Below are 12,357 nucleotides of genomic sequence, written 5' to 3' on the forward strand. Positions count from 1 at the left end.
CAGCCCATACTACATACAAAAACCTCATTTCAAATAAAACAAAACAAATAAAAAAACGTGTGTGTGTGTGTGGTTGTTCTTACAAAGGTTCAATTCCCAGCACCTACATGTGGCTCCAACTGTCAATAACTCCAGTTCCAGGGGATCCAGTGCCCTTTTCTGAACTCCATGGACACCAGGCATGTATGTGGAGCATAGACTTACATTCAAGCAAAATATTCATACACACAAAATAAAATAAATGAGAATTTTTAAAAGTGAAGCTGGTATAGAGAGAACATCTTAATGTCTGTATGGATGTGGCACCTGTCAATAATAAATATGATGGCTTATTGCTTAGGCAGGAAATAGAGGTGGAACATCCAGGAGGCAGAAAGGATTCTAGGGAGAGCCAGGCAGGAGATTCCCCCGGCCCTGCCCAGGAAGACATGAAGAGGTTACATGGTACATGAGCACAGGTAACCAGCCACGTGACAGAATGTAGATTAGAATAAATGGGATAATTTGAGTTTTGACCTATTCAGAGAAGAGCCTGACAATATGGTCAAAGTATTTGTAAATATATTTTGAGACTGAGTCTTATTTCTGGGAGCATGGAGCTGGGAAGACGAACCAGACTAACTTCTATAGGCCAGGGAGACGGCTAAATGGTTAAAGTGTTTGCTATGTAAGCAACCACTTGGATCCCCAGAACCTGTGCAAATGCTGGTTGGGTATAATGGCCCACCTGTAATCCCAGCATAGGGAAGGCAGTGACAGGGGTGTCTAGACTACTCATATCAGCAAAGACCCTGCCTCAATATATGTCTCACACACACACATACACACACATACACACCATACACACATACATAAAAACCTTAATTAAAATAAAACAAGACTTGGGTTCCTTCTGATCAACAGATTCCACAACCCGAAATCTTCCAGCTTGCTCTTCACAGACCCACCAATTCCTGTCTACACCATTAACACTTAATGTCCCAATGACAACCGTCTAGTTCAGAGCTTTGCTTCTAACTCGACTTTATTTGGCAGCTTTCTCTGTAGTGTCTCAACCCGCATGAGCTCACAGGTGCATTTTTACTGTGTCTCTCCATCTGAGCCTCAAGTCCATCTTATTGAGGCTAGGAGTCATCCGTGGCTCTCTCCTCCCCTAACTCACACCCACCAGTTTTTCTTGGTCAACAGCCAGTACAAATCTTGCAAATAGCCACTGCTCCCTCCCACTGGGCTGAGCCAAGTCCTTAAAGTATTGTCGTCTATAAGTTTCCATTATCTTCCCTTCAATCAGTTCTTCGAGGATCAAGGAACCTATGTGTTATTTAGGTCTCTACTAAGATTTCCATGTTCCAAGATCTGTCTTATTAAATGTTTTTACTATATTTTTGTGCTGTGTATGTGTGTGTGTTCATGTGTGCAAGCATACTATAATATATATGTCGAGGCCAGGGGACTTGTTGAAGTTGTCTCTCCTTCTACTGTGTGCATCCTGGGGACTGAACTCAGCCACTCAGGCTTGGCAGCAAACACCTCTATCTGTTGAGTCATCGTGCCAGTCTGGGATACTGGGGGTAAGCCTCAGCCCTCCAATTGACGTTTGGCATTGAAGTGACCATGTACCCAGGCAGCCATGGACCAACCTTCCCTGCCTTGGGTTGTTTCTGAGCTAATACAGTCTACATTAAATCATAATGTCTGTTGGTCTTCAATTGAGTTCCCTAGCAGGATCATCTCCTTTCTGCGATCAATAAGATCCCTAATCATGTACTATTATTCTTGAATGTTACATATGTCTACCAAGGACAAAGGCATGTTTCTATTGAAAAATGAGGCATTAAGGCCCCTTGGTCTTACGAAGAGTATATGCTCCAGTACAGGGGAACGCCAAGGCCAGGAAGTGAGAGTGGGTGGGTAGGGGAGCAGGGCAGGGGGAGGGTACAGGGGACCTTTGGGATAGCATTTGAAATGTAAATGAAGAAATATCTAGCAAAAAGATAAATAAAATAAAATTAATCTTAAAAAAACAGAAAAATGAGGCAAGTCCAAAGGAAAACCCCAAGTAGAGCCTACAGAACTGATACACCAAGATAGCACTCACAGTGAATGTATGCAGGCTACTGCTCCAACCACTGTGAAGAGGACACTGGCTCTAGCTGTATTTACTGAGCCACTATGACTTGTAAATCTCATGCCAAGCCCTTGATACCTAGTAGTATATGTATCCGGCCATGAGACCTATCTGCTGATCTCATTTAACTGCCTCAACCAGGCCTGTTGGAGTCCTGTGCTGCAGGGAGTTTCTAGTCACGTGCATGCCTGTCCTCTATTCTGCAGGAACATGGCCTGTGGAGAAATGGCTCTGTGGTTAAGACCTCTTCCAGAGGTCCTGAGTTCACTTCCTAGCAACCACATGGTGGCCTACAACCATCTGTAATGGGATCCAATGCCCTCTTCTGGTGTGTCTGAAGACAGCTACAGTGTACTCACATACATAAAATAAGTAAATCTTTAAAAAATAATGCATTTTCTGTGTTTCTTCCTGCAAAAGGGATAAGAATGGGTCATGTCAACAAACAAAAACAGAAACAAAAACAAAACAAAACAAAAATAGCCAATGAACTTTACGCATTCCCGCTTACCAGCTACCTGGGCCTATGGTGATCATGGGAAACTAACTTCCTGCAGGCCTCCTTCCTGCAGAGCTTGATACTTTATCAGTCTTTCAGGTCCTCTCTGGACCTCAGCAGTGCTCCATACTGGAGCTGCCAGAATACTGAGAGGCCCAGGATGCAGGGTCCTGGGCGCCCATCTGCCACTCACCAGCACTGGGATCTGTGGGCGTCTCACCCTCCTCAGAATCCTCTTGTTCTTGCATGGCTGGCCTCTCTCCACGCTCCATCTGTGACATGAGGTCCGGTTTGGATATTGCATAGTCTGGGCAGAAGGAAGGAAAGAAAATATTCTGTCTAAGAGGGAGCACTGTATGCTGTAAGGTATCACCCGTGGGGGCATGGCTCAGAATAGCCCCTTTGCCGGGGACTGGCTATGCTGGCAAAGAAACGGGCAAGTATTCACCTCTTTCTCCAAGGCCCTTTAGGTCTGTGTCTCATGCTGCTGGCAGACACTAAAACTTGCACAGAGCTTCATGACAAAGTTGAAATTGTATGAAGTAAAAACTTAATCCTGATAAAGTATAAACTTCATAAAACAAAACACTGATAAAAGCTCCTTATATTAAAGAGGGCTGCCAAGCATGACGGCTCATGCCTGCGATACCGGCACTTGGGAGGTAGAAAGAGAACTTCTGTGAATCCAATGCCAACTTGGGCCATAGACTGAGATCCTGTTCCAAAAAACAAGAGTTCAGATGTGGTGGCACACACCCTTATCTCAGCACTGGGGAAGTAGAGGTAGGTTCTAGATTATGCTGAGCTACTTAGTAACTTTCTGGCTGGCCAAGGCTACATAGTGAGACACTGTCTCAAAAAAGAAAAAAAAATAGGAAAAAAAAAAAAAAAGAAAGAAAAGAAGAAAGAGAGGAACAGGCATGTAGCTTAGTGACAGAGTGTGTGTTTAACATGTATGGGACCCTAGGTTAAAATCCTTAATACTCCTCAAAAAGTTTATAGTTATTTTGAATAAAAATAAGAGGAAATATTAGAAAAATACATATTCACATATAGTAAATGGTTAATATTCATAATTCTATAAAAACAACCTCTATAATCAGTAGAAAACAAGAGCAAAAGTATAAATAGGTAATTTGTAGGAGATAGACAAATGGCTAATTATATAAAACAGATACACAAGTTTACTAATCATCCAAGAAATACATTCAAATAAAAATAGTACAATGTCTTTCATCTATCAAAAGGACAAATATTTGCTTAGATTAAGTACTCAGGGTGTAGAAAGATTAGGAGTTCAAGGTCAGCACATTTGAGACCAGGCTGGGTTACATGATCTTGTCTCAGAAAAACAAAACAAACCACACAAAGATATTAAGACAGAATAAACCAGGGCATGGAGAAACAGTATTCTCATGTACATGCAGACAAGACATGGGCTCAGCTGTTTAGAAGGCTCCACGGTAGTGAATCTTCTCCACAACCCACTTCACATCTATTCTGTAAACACTGGGCCACTGCACAGATATACAGGGCTGCTTACCACAACGTTCTGCAGTGAGAGACAGAAGCACCCACAGGTCAGCAGCAGTATGGTCAAAAGCCAGAGTTCAGGGGGTCACAGAGAAAGGTCAGGGGTTAAGAACACTTATTTCTCTTGTACACAACCTGGGTTAGGTTCCCAGCACCCACATGGTGGCTCACAAATATCTGTAATTCCAGTTCCAGGGGACCCAACACCCTCTTCTGGTCTCCATGGGCATTAATTAGGCATGCACGTGGTACACATGTTAGCAAAACACTCATACAGGTAACATTAAAAAAACAAAAACAAACGAAGTTTGCCTGGATACTGTACTTTCTTTTCAGGGATTGTGGCCTACAGGTGCTGATAAAGGTCCCCTGGTGTAACATGAGAAAGTGAATGGAAGTGAATGGTTGCCTCTATGCAAACTCCACACTGCATGTCTAACAGGAATACACTGTGTATATGTTTACACATATACAGAACCTGGGTGACGGACGCTCCTGGTGGCTTCCTCTATGGGGTGGCTCCTCTGTGAGGTAGCAGTGGTGAGTGCACAGCGGTTGCTCTTTATTATGTTATTATAAATTGTTAAGCTTTCATAATAGCATATCTTTTTTAAAAAACCACATAGTTCTAAAAAGTAATGTTAGCCTATGGGAAATTATATCTAAAATTAACTATTCTTGCCTAAGTCAAAATTATTTTTAAAAAAATTCTATATTTTTAATTTCATTATTGGGGTGGTTTTATTTTTACTTTAAATGTCTACAGGCATTTAGCCTACACGTCTGTCTGTCCAGCAGTTACAGAGGTAAGTAACAGTACATTAAATCCTTTGGAACTGAAATTACGAATGGTTGTGAGCCACCACATAGGTGCTGAGAACCAAATACAGGTGGGTCCCCTAGAAGAGCAGCCTGTGCTTTTAAATGCTGAGCTTTCTCTCTCTAGCCCCATATTTATTTGTATCTTATGTGCAAAAACAGTGCACTCAACGTTTAAACCTTTCTCTCTTTCATTTGTGTGTTCATGGGGTTGAGGGAAGAGTATATGCAGGTGTGCTCACTTGTGCACATACATGGAAGACAGCATTTTTTTTTTTATCTTTCACTTTCCTGCATATTTTTTTGAGATAGATCTTTCAGTGAACCTGAAGCTGTTTTGACTAGTTGGCTAGACAGTAAAGCCCCAGGCACCTGCTTGTCTCTGTACCCCCAGCATTGCATACACACACTGAGGTGTCTGGCTTTTATGTGAGTGGCGGTGAGCTGAACTTAGGTTTCCTGTGCTTGCACAACAAACTCTTTATCTACTGAGTCACCTCCCCAGTACCCTCAGGTTTTTCTTTTGTCTATGTCAAAAAATTCTGCACAACAGAAAAAGTCCAACTTTCCAGTTTTCTATCCTTTCATTTTTTTTTTTTTGTTTTTGTTTTTTGTTTTTTTTTTTTTTCGAGACAGGGTTTCTCTGTATAGCTCTGGCTGTCCTGGAACTCACTTTGTAGACCAGGCTGGCCTCGAACTCAGAAATCCGCCTGCCTCTGCCTCCCGAGTGCTGGGATTAAAGGCGTGCGCCACCACGCCCGGCTTCCTTTCATATTTTTAAATGAAAACAAGAATCGGCAGACTTTGGCACAGATTTTGGTGAGACCATGACTTCCTGATGGGGACCAGGACTCTGGGGCCACAGGCTTAAGTGATAACGTGTATGAGTAAGAAAACTAGATCTCTGATCTTTTCCTTTGTCCCTACTATGTATGTTACTCTTGGGAAGCATTTCACACCCTGCTGGCACACAGTAGGTCCTCAGTATATTTGTTTTCTTCTAGTCATTTTTCCTTTTTCAATGATTGTTTGCTAGACAAATGACTTTTGAAAGCAAGGTGCAAAGGAAAATGCCAACAGTGAGAGCCCACCACAGTCTAGCCTGCTGCCTGCTGCCCCAAGCGCTTCTCCGTAGTGTGGTGTCTTCATGGACAGACTGTGCCCGCTTGTGCCCTGCTGACATACAAGGGACACAAGAGGCTTTTCTCTTCATCTGTGTTAGTCTTTTTAAAAGAAAAAATTATTTCTAATTACATGTATATGTATGTTTGTGCACGTGATTCCAGATGCCTATGAAGTTCAGAAGAGATTCAGATCCTACGGAGCTGAAGTTACAGGTGGTGGTAGGCTGCCTGATGTCTAAGATGGGACCCTTTAACCACTGAGCAACCTCTAGCCTGTTGTGGCACTCTAAAATTCTGTTGGTAGGGAGATGGTTCAGTTGGTCAAGTGCCTGCCGGTAAGTATAAGAACACGGGTCTGATGCCCAGCACTTGCATAAAAGTTGGGGGTAGTGGTGCCCATCTGTGACTCTAGTGCTGGTGGAAGTGGGGGTGGGGGGAATTGTGGGGAGGGAGGCAGGTCCCACAAGCACTCTGACTAGGCAGTCTAATCATCTCAAAAACTAATGAGGAGAACAACATAAGATGAAGTTTGACATTAACATACACACATGCACACACTACAGTATACATGTATACACATACACACATGCACACATTACAGTATACATGTACACACATACACACATGCACACACTACAGTATACATGTACACACATACACACATGCACACACTACAGTATACATGTACACACATACACACATGCACACACTACAGTATACATGTATACACATACACACATGCACACACTACAGTATACATGTACACACAATACAAGTAAAATTCTGTTTGAAGCCAGGTGAAGCGTCTATGATCTCAACATTCAGGAAGTTGAGGCAGCAGGATTCTGAATTCAAGGCCAGCCTTACTAAGATCCTGTTAAAACCATCTGCTGGGCATTGTAGTGCACGCTTATAATCCCAACACTGGGGAGGTAGATGCTGGAGGATCCTAGTGAGTTTGAGGCCAGCCTAGTCTACACAGCAAGTTCCAGGCCAGCCAGGACAGTCCTATCTCAAAACAAAACAACACATACACACAAACCCAAGCCCAAACAAGTGCCACACTCCAAACACTCAAATAAAACCAAAGCCAAACAAAATGTTTGCCTTTTCCCAATACAGGAGCTGCTGTTCACATTTCCTAAGTGTCTACACAGGTCTCACACCCATGTCACAGTCCTTTGCTCTTACCCATAGAGACCAGAGACTCATAGTTGCCCCTCATTACATTCTTGTAGAGCTCCTTCTGCCACTCAGAGAGATTTCCCCATTCCTGCTCAGAGAAATGGACGGCGACATCATCGAATGTGACAGGAACCTGAAACCAAACAACTGCATCAGGAAAGACCGAAGTGGTTAATGCCATAGACGACCAAACCCCAACTCCCTCTATTCAGGACTAGAGAGGGAAACCTTCCTCCCCTGCACTTGCTGGTGGTGGGGGGTGTTGTAGGGAGCCTTATCAACATTCTGCTGGCCACATCCCTGGCCAAGGAGTGGAGGACTCATCTTGCCTGGGCTCTTCCCCAGCTTTAAAACACAGAGCACCAGGAACACCAGGAAACCTGCTGCAAGTGCAGACTCTTAAGCCTCACCCCGGAACTTCAGAGATCAGTAAGCCTTTAGTGAGAGCCTGGAGTTCTAATGCACAACAGCTTTCAAGAGAAACTGGCGGATACACAGACTCAGTCTGTTTGGAATAAAAAGAAAACTGGTCCACACTCATGTTCCTTTAGAACCTTCTAGAAAATAAGATTAAAATCCATTTCTTAGCTCCTTAAGGATATTTCCTAAAATCAATTTTACTGAAATTCAGGATTTATAAGTAAATTGACAAAAAGATTAAACAGAATAAAACCTAAGAGTTAAACTATATTCTTCTCCCTATCCAGTCTGATGGTAAACCATTAAGCACTGCCCATAGGGCCCTAAGTACCTGCAAAGAATGGGCTCCAGAACCCTCAGAATACCAAAGTCGGCAGATGCTGAAGTCTTTATGTATAAAACGGCACAGATTTTTGCATAAAACCTATACAAAACCTCCAGCACTTTACCCCATCCAATGATGGAACACAATGCCCCCTCAGGTGAATACTGGGTGCACTTGTGATCTACTCTTCAGGGGACGGACGGCTAGAAAAAGGGTTCATTTTCAGTGTAGACATAATTTTCTTTTTTCCCAGTATTGTAGTGAGGATTTTGGTTTCTTTTAAACAAACCCACAGAAATCGGACTGTGATTTCATTTTAATCCCAGGTGTGGACTATGGGGCTGCTTCAGGCTGTCCACAGCAGCTGACTATGATTTGCCTCGTGCAGGGGTGTGATTTGCTAGTGACAGCAACTGTGTGGAGTTTGAAGTTCTGGAAATCTTTCATAGGGCATATAAATGCTAGCTCCGAGGGGCAGGGTGTTGGTTGTTGTTGGTCTCAGTTTGTTAAAAAGTTGAGTAAAGAAGAAACAAGAATTAGCTATCCTGATAGTGAAGATGATCAAACTTGCCCCAAGGAACTCAATAACCCTAACAGCAGGAAGTAGTCTAACAATAACATCGCCCTCTCTCCCCTCTATCCTTTTTTTCTCTCCTATCTAGTGTTAGAGGTTGAAAGGGTGGGGAAGGGTAGAAGAATAAAGAACCCACAGGTAGCAAATGCCGGCCACACAATAGTAACAGAGTGGTCAGAAACCACCATGCAGATCAGAGTGTGGAGGGCAGACTGGCAGGACCTGCTCTGTGTAAGCTCTCTGCATCCTATCTCAGGCTCTGGGAAGAGCTTTTCTAACCCCATTCTAAATGGACTTTTCTGCCAGTTTTTGCTTTTACCAACAGGAAAGATAATTTGCTTTTGGTGTGCCCTGATCTCGGTGAAGCAATACTGGAAGGCAGGGACACTTGTTTCTTGTTTTTCCTTTCCCAACTACCACTTTCACTTTCTTTCAACTGACAGAATCCCTAAACCACGTTCCCTGTAGATGCCTCTGGAAGACCCCAATGAAATGTGTGTACCTTGGGAACTTCTCCATTGCTGCCTGGGGGCAGCCGCAGGATCCAGAAGTTTCTGTTTTTCAGCAGATTCTCCATGTTCTCCAGGCGCCGCTGCAGCAGCCCATACTCCTGCAGTAAGGTCCCCAGTACAACCCACTTGCTCTCCAGATGATTTGCGAACTCCACAGCCGTTCTCTCACAGTCTGCTATCTTCTTCTCATTTGTCCCTGTCCTGCCCTCCAGAGTCAGTAGTCGCATGGCCTGGGCCTCCAGTTTCCTCTCCACTGCTTGGACAGCAGCCCACACAGCCAATCGAGTGATCTCTGCAGTGGGCAGTGGCTGTTCTTTCTGGGCGGCAGAAGAGGTATGGAAGGGAGTGTCCTTTTGCAAAGTGGGACTCTGGAGCAAGGGGTCCATGTCGGTCTCGGGAACTGTGGGTGAGAGAGTCAGCGAGTCTTTCTCAGGAACCTCAGGAGAGTGGAGTGGAGCTTCCTGACGGTGGGCGGAGTGCGAGAGGAAGGGGATCCCCTGAGCAGCTGCTGAAGGAGAGCACTGGGTTTCTTCCTGGGAAGCAAGGGATACCTGGTGAGGTGTGTCTTGCTCAGAAGTGGCAGGATACAGGAGTGAAGGTCCTTTCTGAAGAACATGTGACATCTGGCTGGATGTCTCTTGCTTAGTAGTACTGTCAGTCTGGGGCAAGACACCTTGCCGGGAGGCAGTGGGAGACAAAGGAGGAACTTCTTTTGGAGGAAGAATGCAAGAAGGGAACACAGTTTCTCTAGGGAGTCGAGCAGGGGCCTGACGCACAGACTCTTCGTGTGGGACACTGGAGAATGACAGTGGTGACGAGCGATCGTCCTCCATGTCCAGCTGCTGGACCTGTGTTCAAGGAGAGAAGGAAAGACAGGATTGAAGGTCACAGTCTCCAGATGGCAAAACAATCCAAGAGACAAGCGTTCACACTAAAAGGTTCTCAGTTTTGGAAGCAAGAAGACACATTCCAAAAGAGCAAATCTCTTCCAAAAGTGTCACTGATCTAGACATCGATGATACTCTATTAGGAACAACACATAAAAGATGGTTACGCTACCTTCTGTTTTCTACAGAGCCATATTTCCCCTACATTTCAAAAGTGATGAATGGCGTGTAGGAGGTGAAGGGGACTGAGAAGAAATCAGAACGCTCAGCTGGTGGCTCTGTTAATACCTATTGCTGCCCTGCTCTCTATAGCCTGCTCACGTGACTCCTGCCTTCGTGTGTCTGCAAAGGTCTGCAAAGGCTGGATGGACTTGGGGTACTGCAACTGGCTTTTGTTACTAGTAACGGACAGTGAGACATGGTGACGGCTAACACCGGCAATTCAGCCTCCTCAGGAGCCCAGGTCTCCTAGGTAGATGGTTCACTGGGACAGGTGTACATTGCTGGGCTGGGCTCCCTCATTGTGGTTCTTGAGGTAGGGACTAGGAAGAAAGGCCTGTGGTGATTGACGCCATGAGACATTAACCTAGTTTTGAGTATGACAAGAGTGTTGGGGACTAGAAGCAGAAGAAAGATGTGTTTTCTTTTGGCACTCTGGTCCCCATCTTGATATCTATGTTAAAATCTTAAACCACCATGGAGGTGACGCCACACTCTTCTGTCAGTACCCAGTTCATTTTCCTAGCCATTCAATACCTTTACTGGATCTGAGCGGAATTTTTCCATGACAATTTTTGTTCTTTTCTTCATAATATTCCTTCAAGGAATCTGTTCAGCTTCTATGCTCTCTATGAGTGCTCTGTAAGGAAGGTAATTAAAACTTGTTTTCTTCACTCGGAAATTAGCATAAGCCTTATGTTCAGTCTTATTGTGTGTGCTCAGTAAATGCCTACTGAGAAAGATAGGTATCAAGGTTATGAGGTATGAGGTTCCTTTTGTCATCTATCAGAGAATTATCTAAACCCACTTCATACCTTCCATAGCTATTTTTCTTAGTTTGTTCATTGATTCACATACAGGTGACTCAGAAAAGCAGCATCCTACTTTTAAGGCTAGGACTGGAGATTTTGAGTCCTGGTCCAGGAAAGACCTTTGAGAAAGCATGAGCAATACTCTGTTATACGGGGGCTCATTAGCAGAGTAAATATGTAGGATTTATTATGTGCCATAAACTGTGTTAAGCATTTTCAAGGATTATCTCATTTAAGCCTCACAAAACCTGATGAAATTCTACTACTAGAATTATTAGCCACATTTAGCCTATGAAAACACTGAAAATAGGAGAGGTTCTATCTACCTTGCCTCAGGTAACACAGACTCCAGAGAGTGTAGGTGACCTCTAGGCCTCAATTATAGACAGAGGCAGCTGATAGGTTTGAGTCCTGAGTCAAAGGCTTGGTGATTAAAAACACCTATGGGAGGCTTACTACAGGCATTCATGTTGGGATGCAGGGCCCTATCCCTTAAAGACATACAGTTTATGGTAGTGCCAAGAGCCCCATAGGAAACCTAATGCAAATTATGAGGTCTCAAAATACATACAAATACAAAATTCTGCAAACCCTGAAAGAGTTCAAAGACCCCTTTACTCTCAACCCTTCACTATTAAGTTGGTAGCATACTAGACAGCCCCCTTAGGTGGAAGCCTCAACCACACAGCTAAAGGAACCAAGAGCCAACACAATGGGCATATTAAGGCAGTCTGCCTGAGGGAGGACTAGGGGATCTGCTTATAATTAGTGGGAAGAGGGAAAAGAATACCTGGAGGGCAGGTTAGGTGCCAAACAGAGTTTTACCTGGGACAAGAAAAAAAAAAAAAGCCAGCAGGACAAGACATCTTTACTAACCACCTGAATCAGACAGAGCTCAAAGGAAAATGGTTTTTTTTTCCTTCTCCATTTAGGGATTTGGAATACTGGAAAGGGGTGAAGGGTCATAAGGTATAGCCCCCCCCCCCCCCAAGTCCTGATACAATGTCATCAGCTCCAGCAAACCTGTGGCTTGACCTTACCCTCAAGCAAAGACAGCTAAATCGAATAAGCTCAAATTCTCAAGCTGCTACCTGCTAGCAGGAGAGGAACGTTAGAATTCCTCTGCGCCACATTTCACAGCTTCTACCTGTCTCTCTTTCCTCCCCACCCTTGTGTGGTAAATGATTAGGGGCTCCAGGATCCATGCCAACATACTAGAAACATGCATAACGACACACATCTGACTTTTTACAAAAGCTGTGCCATTTTCTTACATGACCCAGGATGGTTCACTCAGAATTACATGCCATGAAGACCTAA

At 44.0% G+C, this 12,357-nt stretch overlaps 1 protein-coding gene across 8 annotated transcripts in view; it reads right to left on the reverse strand.

The window, feature by feature from the left end:
• The window catches only part of Zfp777 (zinc finger protein 777), a 32,345-nt gene that overhangs the window by 17,075 nt on the left and 2,913 nt on the right, over positions 1 to 12,357 (reverse strand). For 6 of the 8 annotated variants that reach the window (XR_003956255.1, XM_006506675.4, NM_001081382.1 and 3 more), the window contains 3 exons: positions 9,110 to 9,967; positions 7,295 to 7,421; positions 2,821 to 2,934 (listed from right to left, as the gene is read on the reverse strand). Coding sequence is in view for 7 of the 8 variants with exons in the window: in XM_006506675.4 (XP_006506738.2) it covers positions 2,821 to 2,934; positions 7,295 to 7,421; positions 9,110 to 9,967 (1,099 nt within the window). In the remaining variant the exon portion in view is untranslated. The other 2 variants (XM_006506674.4, XM_006506671.4) reach the window with 2 other exon arrangements.

Source organism: Mus musculus, chromosome 6, assembly GCF_000001635.26.
Source record: "Mus musculus strain C57BL/6J chromosome 6, GRCm38.p6 C57BL/6J".
Classification (NCBI taxonomy): domain Eukaryota; kingdom Metazoa; phylum Chordata; class Mammalia; order Rodentia; family Muridae; genus Mus; species Mus musculus.